Source organism: Haliaeetus leucocephalus, unplaced genomic scaffold, assembly GCF_000737465.1.
Source record: "Haliaeetus leucocephalus isolate CR32 unplaced genomic scaffold, Haliaeetus_leucocephalus-4.0 Scaffold656, whole genome shotgun sequence".
Lineage (NCBI taxonomy): Eukaryota > Metazoa > Chordata > Aves > Accipitriformes > Accipitridae > Haliaeetus > Haliaeetus leucocephalus.
The window spans coordinates 14,165,643-14,188,100 of record NW_010973092.1 but is presented as its reverse complement, the minus strand read 5'-3'; the positions used below and the strand labels follow the sequence as shown (position 1 = coordinate 14,188,100).

Below are 22,458 nucleotides of genomic sequence, written 5' to 3'. Positions count from 1 at the left end.
AACACCAAAGCAGTGATGGCCCTTCAATCCTCAGTCACAGCTCCATCGCTACTGCTGTGGCTTGGTGGTTCTCACTGCTTACCATCAAACCCTTTCCAAGGAGCCTTACAGCAGCTAGCAACATTATGGAAATGTATTTCACATGGGTGCAACTACACTTGCCACATAAACTGGAAAGATCCTTTTTATTGTGGTCATAACTGAGCATGGAGCAGAAAAACAGGCCAAACCTAGCTATTAATTATATGTCTAACTTGGATCCACAGTCTTTCTTGTTGGATATGTCATTTGTTATTAAATTCCCTGTTCCTCAGCCTACACTGTTAAGGTGGCATGGAATTTCCTATTGTTCTGCTGTCACAGGAATGGGTCCATAGTGATTTCAAAAACAACTACAGACCAGATGACAAACAGAGAGGTGTTTGGATGATTAAAGAAAGTGGGAAGGCAACTGCACAGATTTTCTGAGGTCTTTTGGGATGTTGCCAAGGGCTGAAGCAGTCAGTACAGAAGAGACCCAAATGCAGTTGACTCGAGTCCTTCCCAGCCATTGCAGGAGAGGCCTCTGTCCCTCTTGTCTGCAGCTTCTTGTCCAGTTTCTCAGGAAGCCTTCAGCTCGTCCCTGTCATCTTGTCTGCCTCACAGGGATTATACAAGGATAAATGGTTCTAAGGTGTTCTGATTTTACAGTTCTGAAAAAGTGCATGTACATAGATCCCGGATGTCTGCATGACAGGGAGGAACCAAAAAGCCTGCTTATGGAATTAGTTCATTTATGCAGTCATGTGAATTCATCTATAAATACTCATGTGCCACACAATTAATCAACTTGGATGAGAAAATGTGGAGTATACAACAGGCATGGGAGGGAGTGAATTGTACTACATCTTTAGTCGTTGAAGACATGATCCTGAAACACAGACTAATTATTTTCAATGAACAAACTTTTCAACAGTTATAATTTTAGCAAAAATGCATTAATTGCTATGGTTTGGTGAATAACTGAACAGATATGAGCATCTGGATTGCTTGAGAAAAGCTTGTTATTAATATTTGATAAATGTTTGTTATTCATTATCCTTCAAAAAAATATGCAGGAATAGTTACCTTAGACTAATTTTATTCCCTGAAAACAATATCAAACTGTTGTAAGCTACCACCTTAAAAAAATCCCTCCTTCTGCTCACATAATTGTCTGTAACCCTTCATGATGGTGGTATATGAAAGTTAAATAACTCAACTCCTCTGTGTTTTCTTTCAAATCATTATATGTTGGGTACAGTAATGTTAAACAGTGGTTCATGTGAGTTAAAATAAGGGAGAGATTAAATGGAAAAAAAAAGAGAATAATTTATAAGCAAAAATATTCTCTGGTACTCTTTTTCTGGACAGGTGATGAGTACTTATATTAGAAGTAGAATCTTAAGATATAGCTATTAAGATATTTTAGAGTTATCTTAAGGCTATTAGCTTAGAGCTGAGGATTTCCTTTGAAGCAGCAAACATAAAAATAGGCCTTTCAGTCCATTGTGTCTGCCTACTGCTTTAAATGTTCCACTGTCCTAGAGAGACAGTATTCTTTCAGCAAATATGTTTAAGGTAATAATTTAATATAGCCTTTCAAAAAACAAGGATATTGAGATAAATATCCTTTTAAACTATAAAGAGAACAATGAAGATACACAAAACAATTTAATAGTAGGCTGGGTTTTCTGACTTAAAGCTTATGTCACCATTTGCTCCTCTGCAAAGTGGATACAAAGTATGTTTAAATTCTGCCAAAAGCAAAATGCAGGTACTGATATCTTGTACCTATTCACTAGGTCAAAATCTTCAGACAGGGAATGTTTTCAATTCTCAGAGGGATCTCCCTGACAATGCCATATGCTGTAGTCAACCCATACTAGAACCTAGAGCTGTGTATGGGGCTGTCAGGGATTTCTAGGCACAGTGGCAATCCACCTATGGCCATTGCTTAATGTCAGGCCTATTTCCCAACACAGATCTTCAAATAAGATATATGTACCTGTCATATCATATTTTGACTTAATAAAAAAGCATAGGGAGAAGACTCCTGGGTTTTTTGAGCACCGTGAAAACTCTGGGGACTGCATGCCTGCCACAGTTCAATTCATTACAATACAGCATTAAAATAAAGTATAAAGTCTGCAAATACATCCTCTTCCACAAAATAATAGCCTTGACCACATTTTCCCGACAAAACAGAAACCAGACCCAGATCTTTTTCTGTGGCTTAATAGAAGAATAGCAAGATAACTATTTAATTACCAATTTGACACTGTTTATCAATTATGAGCAGTACACTGTCTCTACTGCACAGCTCCAATTAGCTCTGTAAAACACAGAACAAGAAGAAAATAAAAAGGAATTTACAGATATTGGCTTACCAGTCTTGTGGATCCTGTGCAGCTTGTTGAACTGCTATTTATTGATTAGTCTTATAATGCCTTTGTATCTAATTAAAAATTCAGGATGGGCTCTGTGAATAAGCAATAGACAATCTCTGGTCTAAAAAAGAAACTACCCAGTCACAGAAATGAACTGGGAATACCAGAAGCTCCATCTGTCCTGAGTAATTACACATTCACAAACTCTTTTGCATAGTACAGTATTCTGTATGTTCAAAAACACTGGAATAGTAAGTAGAAATTCAGTTTGTGGAGTAATTTTATGAAATTCATAGAAACCTATTGATGAAAAGAATTTCAAGATATAAGGTCGTCCTTTCCTCCTAGTCTGAGGTATGATCTCATAAAACCTCTAATTTAAGGGTTTCTACAATCTCCCTAAATAGTATGTGCCACTGCTGATTATTGTTATGTTTAAAAGCAGTATGTTTGTTTCACTCCTTTGATCACCAATTATATTTTCTTCCAGACTAGTTCCATACTTCCAAATATTTCCATAGATCATATTGTCTAAACCAATTACTTATTACGCTCTCCTTCACTCCCCTGTCTTTCTTAAAATGTTGCACTTAAAAGTGAACCTTTTTTTTTTAATCAAGCAGAATGCAGCAACCATTTGACATCAGTTTTTCACAGAGTAGAACAGTGACTATTTCTTCCAAGTTTACACACAACACTGAGTAATGCATCCCAGAAAAGGTGGGTTTATGTAACAGTATCACATTCTCTATCCTTGTGTGTTTGTGGACTACTACAGCCCCCAGAATTTTTTTCATAACTACTCATCTTTTTATATTTGTGCATTTGATTATTTCCTTCCTACAATCTTTCACTCTTTATTTAAAGTAACTAATTACCAATTTTGGAATTTTCCTATTTTCCTGTTCCCAAAGTGCAACATGTCCCTAATCAGTGTCATCCACTTGTGCATTATATTTTGCAAATCTTACACTTCTGTATCACTTGTTGCATTGCAGTAACAATCAGAAAAATTAAAGTTTATCTTTCTCGCTAGTCAAATCTGAATTGAGAGAGTTCTTTAGAAAAACTAAGCAATAGACACCTTTTGTTCTATAATATGATTCTAGCTAAGCTTTATAATATTTTCATTTTGATATCCAAAAAGTGAATAACAGCAGCATTTGCTGATATGATTCACAAGTGGTGGACCTGCTGGACTGTTTTCTCACCTAATTGGTTTCTTATTTTTAATCCACAGTGAATATTAAAGGTCAGAAATTAGATATAGAATAGTTTTTAAAGCAAAAAAGAACAACTGACATTCATTTAAATCAAACGTATTGTGCAATACTAAATGAGAATATGAGGGATGGAAAAGTACGTCCTGTGCTAGAGCAGTCATTTTTTGGTTTTCTTCTGTTATTATTGCTGCTTATTGTATGATACAGCTCTCTCTCTTTTTATGATATACAGCTCTCTTTCTTTTTATTCTAAGCGTCCACTTTCTGACACATTTGCCAGCTAGTTTTACATTTATCCCATGTATAGACCATATGGCTGATAAATCACACACCCTTAAATAACTAAAGACATGGTAAGCATAATATGAACTCTGAACATGTCAGTAAAGCAACTGGCTTTACTATGCAACCTCAGCATTAGGTTTGAAGTAGGATTTTGTAAATCTGATGCTTTCTTTGTAAGGACTACTCATGGCAGCATCCATCCGAATTTCAGAAGTTGTTGAATTTTTATTCTCTACACTTTTCCATTAGTTCATCCTTTTTTATTGGAGAATCTCACCACCATTCAGTGGATGGGGCCTTACACTGTGACCAAAAAGGTCACGCAAAAGAAATGGTAGTTTCTTAATAAATGACCAAAATATGCACTGTTTGAGCAGTGATTATGGACATACTTCAATAATACAATAAATCTTAAACCCATCTCAGTTTATAAGTATGTGAGGTCAAGTGGAGTGGTTTATATAACTCATATGCTATTATGTCCTAACATGCACTTTATTGCAAATAATCTGAACTAAACCACTACTGATTACACAGCATAGGTTGTAGTGAAAAAGCAAAAAATATATACAGGTAATATATTATTAAATGTACAGACTATTTAGTCATTTCAATGAAAAGTTCATAGGACAGAAGGTTGAGAGTTAACTTTTCTTAACAGTGCCTGCTATTAATGGATTCTATTAGCTAAGTCATTTCTTACTGCTTGGTCTGTGACTTTTGAAGAAAATTGGAGTCACACGTGAATGTTCAGTTTGGAGAGAAACAAGCTGACAATTCAGGATTACTCACTTCAGATAAGAGAAACAGACAGGATGGTTTGTAATATTCCAGTTGCTTTTTTCTGCTGTTATGGGGATTTGCTAACTGATCAGGGACAGAATTCCGACATCTGGCCCTTTCAGTTAATCTTATATTTCTGCAGCACATGCAAAGGAAGAGCAGCAGATAAATGTAGTCACTTCAGCAAGTCTGTCAGATCTTATGAAGCTTGCACTCAAACAATCCTTGTCCTTCTCTGCCCATAACCCAGGCCAGATCTCAAATGTTCAGCTATGGCATGACAGAATAGAGGTAACGGAGTTTGTAATGACTAAGTCTCAGCCATCCTTTCTGATTCTCTTCTCTGCTCCAGTCACCAAGCAAGCATAGCCCTCAGGGACTAGACAGTGTTAGTCACTGGGAGGCATGAAGCTGGAAACAAGAGTTTGTTTTGAAATGGAGTAAATGCAGGTATGGAAAGTTTACTCCAGTTTCAAATGCCTTAACACTACTCCCAGGCTCCTTCTGTTCTGTAACTGTTCAATCTCATATTCTCTAATTTCCCTGTCTCGTGTTTAGGTTTCTCTGGTTTCTGTCATCATATAAATTTAGTTTTGGGGAAGAGTTCTTGGAAGTGTAGTATAGTCATCTCCCCAACATCTCATTAATCTTTCCATTGCCTCCTCCACTGTACCTCAGCTCATATCCCCACTGAAGCATTGGCAGTGGTACTGTCATTAGTTTGTACCTAAATCCTATTATATACAGCACTGCAATTAGTTGCATAAAGTCTCAAGACTTATTTTGGCTATATGGGCATTCAAATACCGAACTTGTGTAGTCAGGCTGCACATAGGTTGCTAATAAATCTATAAGCTTGGAATATTTTTCTTGTCTTTTCTTTTGGGGAAACTTATTGAAAATGTGTGCTTGTAAGAGAGTAATTATAGGTAGAGTATGGGCCTGGCTGAGAAATATTGGACTTAATGTAGCTCCTAGCATGCTAATAAGGCACTTAAGTAAGCAATGAACACTCTTTAGGCTCTGCCAGCTTTAACAAAATATTTAACAAAATATTTGTAGGAGATAGACCAGATTCATGATAATCCCTATTTTTTTGTTGTTGGGGTTTTTTCCCCACCTTCTAATTATTTAGATACTGCACCTAGATCAAAATCAAATCTAATTTTCTTGCATATCTGTGGTTATAAAAACAAGAGGAGCAAGGAAAATCAAACAAAATAACTGCAGCAGCAGAAGTATATACACAGGACTTTCCCCCAAATTTTTATACTCAGCAGGTCTTTGAAAGCAGCTCAGCAGGCTGAGTAGCTTTCACAAACATTTCTTCTTAGGAATCAAGTGATGACTAGAGTGACTCTTTGCTGCTTTAAAGTGGATGCTAGCTGCTAATTACTTTTTTTTTTTTTTTAAGTAAATTAAAAGGGCTGGTGTGTGTTGTCATATTAAAAACTACTGATGCAACATTACAGTAGTACTCCAGGTGAGTACTAGAAGCTTGAATGGCTATCCCCTAAAAAAAAAAAAGGTTTTCTTTGCATGGGAAAGTATATTAGTATATTTTGCTTTCTGTGTTTTACTGTTTGTCTCCCAGTATGTTCTTTCTTCACATTAGCAGAACATTAGAGCATGCTTTTGATTCACCAGTGCAAGATGCACTGAATCAGTGGATCTGAAGCTTGTAGCATGTTAAGATTTTATTACTTTCTATCTCTGGCTAAAAAAAGTTTATTGACGAATGACTCAAGTGGAAAAGGCAAGAAAAAGAGCAAATAAAAGAAACTCAAAACTAAGACTGAAATAAAGTTAGTTTTCAACCTAGGCAAGATGGGACCTTAGACCATGCTTGGGCACACTGCTGCCTTTTGTGCTTTGTCTGTTAAGGGGGCAGTCTGAGGTGAGATGTACTGCTGTTTATATTTTTGCTTTGAGAGCAATTCCACCATGTCATGTATAATGGTGGTTATTAGCAGCTATGGCTCGCACACACGCTGCTCTCTTGTCCTCTTTTGAATCTTTATTTTTATTTTCCTGGGAAAAAGAGAAAGGTCAAATGCTTTCATGAATACCTGACTAAATATCTTCCTCAGCTATAATGGCAGAAGATGCCATAAGGCAAATGTGGCTACAGCTGGGAGGCTTCATTCCATTTTTGCCCTGCTCATGAGACTAAACATGTCATTGGTGCTTAATGTCCAGTGATTCAGGAGTTGGAACTTGAATTAATTCTCAGCCTCTTTGTTTCCACTCCAGTGTAATGCACTGCAGGCTTCTCTCAACACTAGCGTATCTCACTCTCCTTTTTAATATAACAGCAATGCTGACCTTTTAGAAAGAAAATGGACGGGCATATTTCTGAGGTCAGAATCAACACAGAAGTCTGAATTTAAATCAATATATTTGCCAGAATAGTAAAATAAGGTAAAAATAAAAAACAACTTGAAAAGAAAAACTGCTTTCATTTCACTGTTCTTTTTGAAAGTAAGAAATCAAAGACAAGGGATATCATGCACATACAAGAATATTAATATGCAATTCCTCTTTACATCCTTTCTCATATTCACTGATTTCCTTTCCACTGAGAAATAAAACAATATATATGTCTAGAAGAATGTATTTTCCTGCTTAGTTAGTAGGGTTAAAGTTGCTATTTTTATTAAACGCTGAGTAGTTCCTCATTTATAACTTTAAATTCCATTACTTGTTTCCAAGGAGATAGAAATATGCAAGAAAATCATGTGAGACTCTGTTTTTTAAGGCTGTTCTCTTTAATGAGAGTTGAATATGCCCTGTTTTAAGGAACAAAATAAACTTGGAGCTGCTGTAGTAAAGAGGTTGGGACTTCAAATTTCATTTTTGTACAGGCCTACTTTCTGCTTCTGGAAGTTGGAATGGGATTGTAAAATATTCAAATCAGTATCAGATTATCATTTATTGGCTCAGCTGTGCTGTTTTCTACACTGAAGCAGGACAGGAAGTTCCCTTGCCCACCCACCCCTTATAATAGTGACTTTCTCCTGACAGTTCTAGGTATTTCTTGGAGGACAAGAATGGACAGGAGACAATTTATTTTTCTTCCTGTAAGATCTTCTTCAGAAATACTAAAGCCTAGATGGTTCCATAGGCATTTAAAAGCCTGTAATTGTTCAGTGAAGTGCCAATGCTAAGTTCTAAACAGAGATATCTTTCTTTTTTTCTTTCTGTTAATAAAATCCTAAGTGAATCTGATGGTAAACAGATCAGTTGTCTTACCTGAAGTAGTCTTCACCACCTCAGTTGTATTTCTTAATCCTGTAAAGGAGAACTGGTAAAGCCTCCAGGACCTGGTGTCTCCCACCTCCACTGAGCTGCGCTTCCATTGGTAAATGATCTCTTCTCTCGGGTAGCCATCTTATTGCAATGGAAAATACAGAATGCTTTGTTTCACAGTCATTGCTAGAATTTTAGTGTACTTTGGGGAGTAAAAATACTATTTTCTGTTTCTGGAAAAAACTGGAGAAGCATATTGCAAGTAAATTATAGATAAGTTTTTCTCAAGTTACTTAGTAGTGCCTTTTACTTAATGTCACATTTTATTTTATTTATTATAAATTAAAACAGCACTTGAGATAAATTTTTCAAAAATCAGTTTTCCACTTTTGTGGACCCAATAGGATGCAATTTTACCCGTCCTTCAATTATGGCCAAAAAGTCTGCAGCTGGACCAGGAATTCACACCTTGATCTGACTGCAAAATGCCAAACTCTTGACTCCAACTATTGCAATAGTAAAACATCCATGCACAGAGAGAAAGTATCAGGTCATGAGACCTTGATGCTAAAAGTAAAAATTTCTACTGTCTTGCTAAGACATAGGCATAAATTAATCACATAGGACCAAGAAATTGTATCATTTTTTATGTAGCATTCCTCAATTATATTTGTGAACATATCTGACTCAGGTACTTGAAAATAAGGTCAAAATAAAACTGAAAACCTTTGGACTATGTCTTGTTAAGGACATGATAATTTTATAAGTGGTGTTCAGTGTGGGTCAGAAAAGGAATATTTCTAAGCATATTACTTACAGCTTGAAAATTCCAGGGGGCAGGAATGGGCATCCATTGGGAAGTTGTGCAACTGTAGCTGACACTCAGCATCAATTGTCAGCCTGAGAAGAAAGAGATCAGGATATACAGAACGCACTTGAGAAGTTTGTCCTGAAAGCTACATCATGGCAAGCAAAATGAGATTCTTAATAATATGGAACCTGACTATGAAATATGCAAGTATCTTTATATATATATATATATAAAGCAAAAGTAAACTGTTGGTATGTATGTATTACTTTGGATATTCCAAGCATAGGAAGGCATCATGGTTACTAATAAGTAGTGTTTCTTTTTTGGCTACATAGACTCTAATCATCTACTTTCTGCATTGTGTAATAGAATAACGTATCAAAGTTATGTTCCTATGCATCTGAAACGGCAGCATTACTCAGGATTGGCAAATCCATAAGTAGATATACAGGTCATCTCATGAGCAGTGACAAATCTCTGTGTCACAACATGCCATAATGCACTAGGGAAATGTATTTTACGTGACAAAAATTCTATTTCAGAAATGATGGATGTGAGTCCAAATTTAGATATCTGCATCCAAGACAGCCATGTAGACGACTAGCTGTAGTGGAAAGGTGCTTTTAATTTCATTTCAAAATAAGACATTTAAATTAAATCAGAAGAAGAATATACGGAAAGGTGTTTCCACAGAATATCAGGAGAGTCGCCGTGATAACTCAGGTGGTGTAGGTACTATAGATCAGGTAGATACATGTACTTTTAGAAATCCAAAATTAGATGAGACTGATCCCCTGATGTGCCTGCCAAAAACTCTACCATTTTTCATTCAGTCCCTTAATTGTTGCTGGCCTATACATAGCCCCAGCCCTGCCATGAGCTGCATGATACTTGGACTTTGGAAAGGAGGGATTAGGTGGGGTGACAGAGGGGAAAAAGTAAAAGGAGGGGAAAAAAAAAGGAGCAGAGTGACGTTTGTTTGTTCAATGAGTCTCTGGGAAATCTGTAGGTTTCTGGGCTTTGCTGATTTCTGGGTGTCCAAATGAGCAACCCAGTGAGCTGGGTTTGTCTCCTGGCTCCTGCATGTAGGTGCTGCGTTCGGATGACTCCCTGAGTCTCATACTGTGGAATGCAGAGGGATACTGCGACCACTAGCCACCAAGTTAATGATGTCAAAAGGAAACTTTTCTGCATTAAGGATTTAGCAACAAATCTAATTTCTTTTGAAACTAAGGGAAGCTCTGTTTGTGACACAGGAGAGCTGATTCTGTGTGCTAATATTATTGCCCTTTCTTTCTCTTCTCATTTCCATCATCTTCAGTTTCATTTCAAGATAATCATAATGTGGATCAAAAAATGATTAAGTTCTTTCTTCGGTATTGCCTTTTCTCTGGTGAATACATTTAACGCTATTTGGGATAGGCTCAGTTTTACTGCTGGTTTTTATTTGTTTTCTCTTGTGGAATTGAGTAGCTTTCATTCCCCAGCACAAAGTGCAATCCAGGCTTCAAAAATCTCCAAGCATGGAGTTTTCTGGGCAACCTGTTCCACTGTTTGACCATTCTAACTGTAAAAAAGTTTCTTCAATGTTTAAACAGAATTTCCTGTACTTCAGTTTGTGCCCATTGCCTCCTGTCCTATCACTGGATACCACTGAGAAGATTATGTCTCTGCCTTCTTTACCCCTGCAATGCCCTGCCTTCTTTACCCCCACCCACATTAAACACATTGATAAGATCGCCCAAGCCTTTTCTTCTCTAGGCAGAATGGTCCCAGCTCCCTCAGCCTCTGCCTGAACATCAGATGCTCCCAGCCCCTCATCATTTTAGTGGGCCTTCACTGCACTTGCTCCAGTAACCTCATATCCCTCTAGTACTGGGGAGCCTAACACTGGACCCAGCACTCCAGATGTGTCTCACTAGTGCTGGGTGGAGGAGAAGGATCATCTGCATCACCTCATGGCAACAGTCTTCCTAATGCAGTCCAGGGTGCTGTTTGCCTTTGCTTCAAGGGCACTTTGCTGGCTCACGGTGAATGTCCACCGGGATCCCCAGGTCTTTTTCTGCAAGGTGCTTTTCAGCTGGTGAGCCCCCACCCTGTACTGCTGCATGGCGCTATTCCTCCCCTGGTTCAGGATGACGTTTTCCTTTGTTGAACTCCAGGAGATTCCTGTTGGCCCATTTCTCCAGCATGTTGCAGTCCCTCTGAGTGCTAGCAGAACTCCGTGATATACCAGTCACTCCTCCCAGTTTTGTATTATCTGCAGACATGCTGAGGGTGCACTCTGTCCCCTTGTCCAGGTCATTAATGAAGATGTGAAGATGTTAAACTGTATGGACCTAGTACAAAACTGGGGTATACATCACTAATGACTGCTTTCCAAGTTGGCCTTCGTGTCACTGATCCCAACCCTTTGAGCCTGACAGTTCAGGCATATTCAATCCACCTCAATGTCCACTTACTTAGCCCATACCTGATCCTCCTCCAGCAAAGGTAAATGTTACTTGCTCCACTTTCCTACTGGTCTCAGGGACCTGGGATTGCTGAAGGCAGGGTTTTACCAGGAAAGACTGAGGCAAAGAAGGCATTGTGCACCTTGGCCTTTTTGGTGTCCTTTGTGACAAGGTCCCCATTCCCATTCAGCAGTGTGCCCACATTTTCCCTAGTCTTCCTTTTGCTGAGGATGTATGCGTAGAAACCCTTCTTGTTTTCATGTCCCTAGTCAGATTCAACTCCATATGAACTTCAGCTTTTCTAACCCTGTCCCTGAGTGCTCAGATAGCATCTCTATATTCCTCCTGGGTCACCCGTCTCTGCCTCCACCTCTAGTACATTTTCTTTTCACATTTGAGTTTTGTCAGGAGCTTTGTGTTGATCCATGCAGACGGTCTGCTATCTTTGCTTGATTTGCTGCTGGTCAAGTGTCGTGGTTTAACCCCAGCCAGCAACTAAGCACCACGCAGCCGCTCACTCACTCCCCCCCATCCAGTGGGATGGGGGAGAAAATCAGGAAAAGAAGTAAAACTCCTGGGTTGAGATAAGAACGGTTTAAGCGAACAGAAAAGAAGAAACTAATAATGATAATGATAACACTAATAAAATGACAACAGTAGTAATAAAAGGATTGAAATGTACAAATGATGCGCAGGGCAATTGCTCACCACCTGCCGACCGACACCCAGCAAGTCCCTGAGCGGCGAATCCCTGCCCCCCCCTTCCCAGTTCCTAAACTAGATGGGACATCCCATGGTCTGGAATACACTGTTGGCCAGTTTGGGTCAGGTGCCCTGGCTGGGCATGAGAAGCTGAAAAATCCTTGACTATAGTCTAAACACTACTGAGCAACAACTGAAAACATCAGTGTTATCAACATTCTTCACATACTGAACTCAAAACACAGCACTGTACCAGCTACTAGGAAGACAGTTAACTCTATCCCAGCTGAAACCAGGACATCAAGACGGACTGTTCTTGAGCTTGGGGGGAGGTGATTCAGAAAATCAACCAGCTCTTCGGGAGCTCTCTTCTCTTCAGGACAGAATCCCCGATCTGTGATGACACTACCACATTTCACTTCTGGATTAATCCTGGTTGAATCCTTACTGGTGCTTGCTGTGACTCACTAGAACAGCTACGTATACATTAATAACAGATAACTGTTTCTAAGTTCTACCAGACATATCTCTTTCTAGTGAGAGAAACTGAGGGGTTTGAAGAGAAAGGTAACAAAATCCAAAGAGACGGTAGTGCAGCTAAGTCCAAATTTAACATTTCAAAGGTGGACCTGGGATCTTCTTTATCATAATGACTTTGATTTGCACTGGATTTCAATTCCGATCATTCTCTTATCTCTTCTGGCGATGCAACGTGTAATGAATGTAAAATAACTATGAAATAAAACTCCTTTTTGTAATTCAGACAGTTTCAACATTTAAAGGTTGTCTTAACCAAAGCTTCAGATCTATTCATTAAGATTATAATGAGTGTGCTTTTCTTCAAAACTTTATTTTTGGCACCCAATAAAACAGAAGTGGGAAAAATACTTTGAAAAAAATGCAGTCTAAAAGTCAGATGGTCTTATGTCTAACATCTTTGATTCTGTACTCTCATTTTAAATTATAAGTTCTCTTGAGAAAATTCTGTCTTTATCTGCATTTTACGTAGAACCAAATATTATTTCACATGTAAGAAAAAGTAAAAAAAAAAAGATGCACTTAGGATTTTCACGTTTACGAAGTATCTTATGGACATTGGGAATATGATATTTGAGTTGTTACATATTGCATATGTATATGTTACACTTAAATGTAGGCATACGCATAACTTAATTATTGAAAAGGTGGTTTTTAAAGGTAATCTGTCTCAAAAGAAAAGATATACAAATGACTGAGAAATCTGGAAATGAGCGTATCAAATTCAGATTTATGAAAATTTTAGTGGAACAGGGCATATCTGTAGGTTTTGGATTAAACCTTAAATAAGCAACTCTGAAATGATAAACCTTATTTTCATAAGATATTTGAGGAATGAAATGCTTTTGCAGGGTGGAGCTTCATCTAGCTAAATTGTAATCAATTCAGAGTAAGAGATCTTTGATGTATATCATACCTTTTATACCATCTACTTAATTCAAGGATATTTTGACTTCATCAGCTTAACCCAATAAAAAGGTAAAAGGCAATATGGACCAAACCAGTGGCAAACAATAAAACATACCTGAAAATGAAGATGAATTACTATAACAATGCTTATATTCATTTTAGTATAGGAACGTGACTATTGTGGAGCAAGACAGTACAATCTACAAGAAGAAATAAAACTCTTTACTGTGCCAATATAAAATAAATCACATGCAAGTAATATCTTCTAAATATTTCCCTTTTTCAGGGTTGTATGCATAAGTAAATAGCAAACCCCAATGTTTTTTCCTTCAGGTTAATGTCAAATTACCTGGATTCACAGGACCTTTCTCTTTGGCTTTTCTAGAGAAACTGAAATTAAGGTCAGATATAAATACCTCAATGTGTACAGCACTCTGCCGTCATTCCAGATCCTGAGCATCCTATTAGGAGTTGTTATCCAATGAGCATCTGCTTTCTTGGAATTTCGGAAAAATGTATCTGGTATCCAGATCTTCCCAACCATGTTGCTGTTTAATCTGAGCACTTTTATAGTGCTGTTGAACTTCAGACGTCTGTCATACCACGTTTGGGCGAAAAATATATCAATTGTATATTCCTGTTGTGTTAACCAGAGATACTGATGAAAACATAGCACTCAGCATTTCACGTAACTCCTGATATGCTTTCCTTAATTTCATACGAAAAAAATGTGAAATACAGAAGATGGTACTAGAACTGATAAAAACAATTTTTTTGTCAATTTTTGAAGGCATGGCTTACTAAAGATTATTGTTTAAAAACAATTTATTCTGTTATTTTCCCACTGACAGGTGAAGCTAAGACGCAATTGAGTGGTATATGCACCTTCCTAATTCTGTGTCCCCACACCTCAAACCATGCCTGATCAGGTCAGAGAACAATTATTTATTCCCTTGGATCTAGGAGAGGAAAAATTTGAGCTGACTTGGCTGCCTTTATTGCCTGTGCCCCCCGGTCAATATCAGAAACGGTGAAGTCTCACTCCCTGGCACCAATGGGCAGCGAGAAGCCGTAAAGGGAATTATTGAATGGAAAAGAGCAATCTGAGATTTCTTTCTATACATGACAACTACAAGAATGAAGTAGATATTGTGCTAAGGCTAGACCACTTTTCCTCAGCTGTATGAAGATATAATTAATTTTTTCTATAGGAACTTTGGAAAGAGGAGAGGAGAGAGGATCTAGGCTTTTTTCTTTTTATCTCTTCATGGCAAGAGTGGTAATATCACTGGTGAACAGTTTTCCGTATTTTGTAGCAATCTGGAAGTTCAGTTTTATAGGAGTTAAACTGTCACAAATCACTTGAAAGTAGAGCACTTAAAAGTGTGAGGATATGTTAAAACTGTTATTATTACATTTTTTTCAGCATAGAGCTCAGTTTCCCTGTCTTGTAGAGATTCATAGCTCATACAGTGCTCACATCCATAACAATAATGAGATTTTAAAAATAATATAGGTATAGCACAACATTAAAACTAATGGAAGCTTTGTAATGTCAAAAATGATGGAGGCTTTGTAACAAAGTGAATATTATAGGAAAATTGGCAATCATTTACCTACCATATTGATAGCATTCACAGGCCCAATGCTATTTACGTACATGTCAGTGTGAATTACTGTCGGTTTAACTGTAAGAGAAACAAGAATCACTAATATGAGTGAAGGTCAAAATCAACTACATGAAAGTCAAACACAGCCAAAAGATTATTATAGCATCTCTCTTGTATGGCTATGGTTGCCTCACATTTAAATGTGCATAGACAATAAATATAAATTTGCAGCGATATCTCCAGTTTGAAATTAGTTGGAGACACTTTGAGACAAATTTTATATCGTTTATTCTATCAGAACAAGTTCACTTATGCTATGAGAACAAATACTGAAAACAGTGTTGTTACCTTAAAATGAGTAATATCTGACTGAGAGTATGTATATTTTGTGTCAGGGATAGCAACACATCTGACAAAACACTATCAGCGAAAGCAAACTTATTCTTCTTATGATGTCTTGCATCACCCATTTTACATTATAATGCCAAATGCAACATGACTGCTGTTGCCTGCAGAGAATGTTGTAGGTAAGTAACAATTTCATGAGCCCAAAAGTAAAAATAATACTCAAGGCTCTAAAATAGGAATAAAAAACAGTTGTTAGATTAATTTATTTTGAAATTACTCTATTGTGGCTTTATTATTCTTATACACCTTGATTAAAACGTGATTATTTTTTTTCCCAGATGCTTTTATGAATGCTTAATTCCTTTCTGTTCTCTAAAGTCTTGGACTGGGAGAATAAGACAAATTCCTCTGCTAATTTACACTATATACATACATTGAAGGTTAAATACTCATGTTATCCCTCACTGTGAAAAATTCCTTAGTTTATAAGCCTCTATAAACTTGTTAGAAACAGCTTACTTCATTAACCTTGCTGCTCTCTGCTTGCCTCATCCATGAATTCTCTGCGTTTTTCTATAATCTTATTACTGCTGTATCCTCTTCTACAGAGGTATTGTCTGCCTGTTCTGTGCCCACATGGGGCCTTCTCAAACTGACTTAGGGAGTCAGCAACTCAGGGAGATTTATTTCTTTGAGCTCCCTCAGTAATCAGTGGAGAGGAAGATTCCTGCAAAAGGTGATTCAGTCAAATAAGACTTCCATTATGAGTCCAAGCTTGGGTCTATATGCTTATATTGGCTGTGGGGGAAATCTAGGGAGGTTGGCCTTACTTGACTGCAGTTATCTTTTGTGAATCTCTTCCTCTGTGCTCCATTCCCCGGTCACTTCTTGCCCTGCTGTGCAAGTGAGGGCCCGTGCCACATCAGTCAGTGCAGACCTGCTGCTGTTAGAGGCTCTGTGTCCATCACATCATGCAATGATCAGGCTGTGCTATCCTCATTTTGGCCTTCCTTTCCAATGTATTAGTTGTGATTCTCTAACACTCTCACTTAGATACACAAAGAAGATAAAAACTTGCTTTCTCATACCTCAAAAGTTAAATTCCAAACATCCTATGCAGGTGCATCATTACAAGCAGCCTAATTCAGCAAATCACAACGGTCTTATTAGATGTCTCAGGATGGATTTAGCAATCTTAATTTATGTCAGCTTCCCAAATCATGACTACTTTCTACCACTGATGGTTTACTACATTGTATTTTGTTTTCATAACTACTTTGAATGGATTCTGCTTCCTGTGTAGTGTAATAAGGTATGAAAGTTCTTTCTTTTCACTGCTTAATCAAAAGTGGTCTAAAAAGGAAACCAACATACCTCCTATGTCAGGTCTCAACTTGTTGTCATATCCTTCCAGCAAACCGTTTAAAATAAGAGTGACATCACTCTCATGGACTTTGGGAGTCAAAACCCAAGTCTTATTTGAAGTGTAATCTTCATAATCATCATCTCCTTTTTGGGTAGAACTGTTAAAGAAATAAAAATGAAGAAATGGAAAGCCCTGAAAAATATGAATTTGTAGGCAGCGTCTTCAGAGACAATACACAGATAATTCAGGTTTTAATAGTACTGTACAAAACTTTGAAAAATTGCCTGCTTTGTAAAAGGAGACTTACAATAAAGATGTCACATAACAGTTGAGGTTACAGTTCACTTTAGCAACATTTCCTTTTAGTACAGTTGAGATCATATTCTGTTTATTTGAAGGAACATCAGTGCTTATCACCTTTGGCATGCCTATTTTTTCTCTCACTGACTCAGGTGGGACCTGTTATGAAACAAATCTAATTGTCACTTAGCTTATGCAACTCTCCACCAAAATATCACTTAGTATGTACACAGTATTGTTGCATTACTTCTCTTTGAGAGAACAGCTTGATGCAACACATTACTGACAAGACCAATAATTAGATTCATTCAAACAAACTGTCACACAGCTTTTCTCCACTCTGATGAACTTGAGCTTATTGTGCATTTGGAAAGTTCAGCACAAATTTTTGCCAATGGTTTTCATTTTCACTTTTACTAACCAGAATCCAGAGACGATAAAAAGTCTGATGACCATTTTTTTCTGCTACTGAGTAATATGACAGCAGATCTAGTATAATTCAACCTGCTTACCACAGTAAAAGGGGCAAGTTAGGAGTCAGAAATGTGTAGACTAGCCTTAATGGATGTTTTGTTTTCTTAAAATCTGTGCCTCCAGTTCTAGAGGAGAACATAGAAACTACTTTAGAATACGACATCATCAGATATTTTCATTTCAGAACGTCAGTGGTAATCAGCTGAATGGTGCTAGGCAACTGTAAGTTTTTTGCATAATATGCCAGTGCCCTTCTTTCCTGACCTGCTTCTGTGACAAAGTTTGAACACTGCTGATTATGAAAAATCTTGATGATACTACAAATGTCTTAAGCCAATGGGTGGAGTTTGGATATGAATGGGTCAAAAGCAGGAAATTTAATTATTTTCCTCTTTCAGCCAGAATCTGTACAGAAGTGGGAAAGAGCACAGAGAAGTAGATTCTTATGGGGGCTGGAACTCATGCTTGGCACACAAGATTGAAAGCAGACATAGCTGACCATGGTGATGGGGGCAATAGTGAAGGGATGACCAGTCCCAGAGTCTCAGAAAGCCATTCTGTTAAGACAGATCTTCGCTCAGCTGAGGTCTTGCCCACTCCTCCCTATAGTGCTATCCTGCTGCATCCTGCTTATACCTACGCAGAGCGGACACGTTGGCCTGAAGGCTTTCCCATGTTGGGCATTTGGGAGCTGTAAGCCAACTGCACAAATACAACTTAACTACAAAAGATGCTTTAGCTTCTTTCTTCCCTATGGGCACAGCTGAACAGGAAAGAGCCACAGCACATCTATGCTTCTCTGCTTCCCAGGAGGTGCTGAAGATACAGTTAAATTTGAAGCAGCCTGACACTGTGCACAGGGCTGTAGCAACCAGGAATGCATAACATGCACGAAAGACCCAGTCTTGCATTGCATTGAATTGAGCTTGGAAGCTGCTAGTGAAGCTACGTTAATCTGTGCCTTCAGTACGTGTACTGAGTACCACTGACTGCAGTCTCCACCTAACCCACTCTGCGCCAGGGATACTCATCTGGGAGCTTCAGCTTCCGAGATAAAGAATAGGCAACCCAACCTCCTACAGAGGCCTTAGCCTGTAGTGTTTTACTGGCAATCGAAAGCAGAGTCTTAATTGGCAATGTGCTACATAGTATTCTGCTGGTACTGACAAACAGGCCAGGATAATTAAATTGGTGGGGGAAATTTGTTTATTCAGCTGTCTGGAGTTCAACGATCTAATTGTAATTCAAAGGAACATAACTGAAGCAAGGTTCTCCCTCCTGGAGGAAAGGAAATGAAATCCTTCTAAATAAAGTCTTTGCAGACAGAAGGCACAAGATTATATGTTTTCAGTCTGTGCAAAGTGCATGAAAAAAAACTAAATTTGTGTATAAAAAGCCATACTCCTGTTTTATAACCAATTAAATATCTGTTCTCCAAAAAGAATAGTTTTTCTGAATGGAAAAGAAAAAGTAAATCAAATGCATTCTTTAACAAAGACAATGTGTTCCTGAATATTAATGTGATGAGAAAGCTTCAAAAGTCAAACAGCTGGTGTACTGGACAGTGCAACATTAGAAGATGAAAAAGTATGTTTGCCTGGGATTTGTCTCAAATCTAGAGCAAACTTATAGAACAGCAGCCCCCAGTCACTAAAATTTCCATTCTTCTTTGTAATTATTTGTAGGAAAGAAATAGCTATTTGTTTGCTCATCTGCCATTTCAAGCCATTTTGGCACTCCAGATCTCAAAAAAGAGCAAATGCTTTATGAAATTAGTGTGAGAGAGAGGAGAGGGAACGCAGCCCATGTAACTAGGGAAAAAGGCCACTGAATTCCAACTTTTATCTGAATTCCAAGTGGATCATAAGTTAGCATGGCTATCCAATTGTCTAAATGTCTGTGTAAAACTGCATACCAGCCAGAACAATCAGAGGTGCATCTCTATCCAGATAAGCAGGGCTTTAGTTGTGTAATACCATTAATACTAATGAAGGTTATAATGACGAAGTCCTCTTCATCTCTTTAAGACTTTCAGATCAGTCCTTCTGATTACATGGCCTAAATTTTGCAAGTGCTTTTAAAATCCAGAACAAATTTGATAAAGCCCAGATTGTACCCAAATGCATATTAAAATCTGTTTTTATTTTTATGACTGCTAGAAGTTTTCAAATCTAGTAATATAGGTATGCAAAGAAACATGTATTTACCTATTTGCAGATAACAGTATAATTTTTTGAAAGTTAATGTTTCAGACACTGAAACAAAAATCTCACTGTTTGAGATATTCCCACTTCTGACAGTAATGCTATTGCAAGTTGGTGCAAGACTGCTCTACATAAATCCTGTTTCCCTATTTGGAAGAGAGATGTCTTAAGAGGGTGAGAACCCAAACTTGAAACTTCAAGTCATAGAGTAATTAAAGTTAGAAGGTGCTTTTGGAGGTCACCTGATCCAAACCCTGCTCAGTTTGCCAGCTAAGCATGCGTGAGATAGCTATGATTACAATTACTTACGTGCATATATATATATAACCATGAGTGTGCCTAACATTCAGAGGGGCTCTTTGTATGTGTCAAATTACTTGAAATACATATTCACAAATTAGATAGAGGGCAGAAATCACTACATGCTAATAAGCATTTATTAATTTAGATCAGAAAGTGCATTAATTTGGACTACAGGAATATTTGTGGGGGCAATGACAGCACAAGATTGAGCCATATTTTTAAAAATTTTTTTTGATAAAATGTGCAAAGATCTATGAACTGGTACACTACAATTACATACAAACCTCATTCTGTCAATGAGGTTTTTACCATGGCAGGGGCTAAAAGGAGTTTTAACTCATGTTTCTTATTTACCTCACTATAAAATATACATACTAATCCTAATTCTGCATTAAAGAAGTTGTTACTTGATATATAACATTTATATAGCTCTTTCAAGTGCTCATTGGTGAGGTGCAACTTTAGCACAAACTGAGATTACGCAAACTAAATGTTCAGGACTGGATTCTCCAGATCTTTGCTAGTGCACATCATCAGTAAGTTTTTTCCAATACCATCTGGGCAACATTTAATCATTCATGAAGCAAGTGTAACTCCTGTGGGCAGAGGTACCTACTGCAGGTAGAACTGGGTTCACCAACCAAGGGATAAAGAACTAATGAAAAGATGCTCTATTGCATTGGCATAACGTCTTTTACAGACCCCTTAGCACTAAAGGCATTATTTCTATACTGGAAAAATGTTGGAATAGTAGCAGATTAGTTCAATCAGTCCCAGAGGATATCTCTGCTGAGAAATCACTGATGCATTAGGAAAATATTTTTTTTCTGTCTTCTTTTCTGAACCTTATCCAGAAGACACAGCAAAGCCTATTAGTCAAAGGTTTTGTTGATGTGCTGATACACTATTCTCTTAGCAGAGCATAAACACACAAGTCCATATTACAGTTTGGGAATCCATTCCTCTTTTTAATAGATTCAGTATGATTTCTTTTTTGCTTTCATTTCCATGGAAGTAAGATTGATACCTACATAAAAATAATCATCACTTTAGTAAAATTTAACAAATAATTATATTAATGGTGTTTAGCTGTCTTACATTATTATCTTTTCAAGCCCTTTGGCTTAAATTCTTTAGTTCAAAATTCAAAATAAAGGGTGGATTATCTATTTCAAAACTACTGGGTTTTAGTTAATTGCTAATATAAAGTCAGCATTATAACTTCTGATGCTCTCTGCTGTTCCATGACATCTCTATATCAGAGACACCCTTCCAGAAGAATCATACATAGCATTTCTTGGAAAGACACTACCATATGTTCGTAAAGATACACTATACATTATTTAAAATCACAGACAGCAGCAATAATTTTTCAGTCTAAATTGAGGGACAGATTGGGCACACTTTATTTCATTAGTGAGCAATAACTCACGAAGGATATCCCTTTGAAATAAGGTAAATATCTCCTAATCCACAGGAACATGATTTTCACAACTTGTTACAAGCAGTAGAAGGGAAATTATACTCTTCTCTGATGCACAAACCTACCACGACTGCTCAGTCTTTCAACATTCAGAGGTGAGGTCATATATTTAACTGGTCAAAATCTCTATCATTCTAGTGACTTGAAATAAGATATGACAATTTATACCTGCTGTGGCTCTGTCCTTTAACTTTTCTAAATACAGAAAATGAATTTTAACTATGTCCAAGTGTTCTATTAAGAAACTTCACACAAGAATCAATTATCCCTGCTGGAATCTGCCTGCTATTGCATTGCTGTTTACAAGCAGAATCAGAGTAGCCACAAAGTGCCTAAAGAAAATGAACTGTAGCAGTACTGAATAGCCAACAACTAATTAGTTTACCTGTAATTAAAAACTTAAGTTTATACATCAAAAAAATCTGACCAAGTTAATCTTTTGTACCAAGTAGGCTATAGAAGCTACAGAGCCTACAACAAAGATTTAATAAACTACTCACACATACAGTGACTATTCCACTTAAAGCACCAGTATTTTCTACCTCTCAGTGAAGGACTGGAACAAGGCTTGTTATTTTACCTAACAGCAGCACTGTTTAACTTAATGAATAGTCAAGCTAAATTAATTCTCTGTTGTGCATAAAAAATTACCCTAATCTATAGGTCATACATTGTTCAAGATGATAATATGGTCACTGTGAGGGAAGGACATATTCCAAGTTCCCGCTGTGGATACAGAGATGCTGTTTGTGGATGTGACATATGAGTATATAGAGAATAGCATATTTGCAGGAGATTGCAGTGGAAAACTAACTGTATCTATATTCTTTCTTGTTAACTGCCAATCATATTTTAAGTAAAGCTATGTTAATTGCAATAGAAAATGTTTTCACAAAGCTTTATGCTGAATTCTCTCTCCCTGTTCAGGTTTCTATTCTGTCCATTTACATTGTTTAAATCCTAAGACTGTGCCCAGGACCATGCTCCTATCTTTGCCATAAAAATGGTAT

At 37.4% G+C, this 22,458-nt stretch overlaps 1 protein-coding gene across 1 annotated transcript in view; it reads right to left on the bottom strand.

The window, feature by feature from the left end:
* Nucleotides 1-22,458, bottom strand: part of GABRG2 (gamma-aminobutyric acid (GABA) A receptor, gamma 2) — a 72,438-nt gene that overhangs the window by 29,840 nt on the left and 20,140 nt on the right. Inside the window, exons 2-6 of the mRNA XM_010579122.1 lie at nt 16,693-16,841; nt 14,981-15,048; nt 13,777-13,997; nt 8,766-8,848; nt 7,952-8,089 (exon numbers count right to left, since the gene is read on the bottom strand). Coding sequence (XP_010577424.1) covers nt 7,952-8,089; nt 8,766-8,848; nt 13,777-13,997; nt 14,981-15,048; nt 16,693-16,841 — 659 coding nt within the window. The remainder of the gene's footprint in view (nt 1-7,951; nt 8,090-8,765; nt 8,849-13,776; nt 13,998-14,980; nt 15,049-16,692; nt 16,842-22,458) is intronic.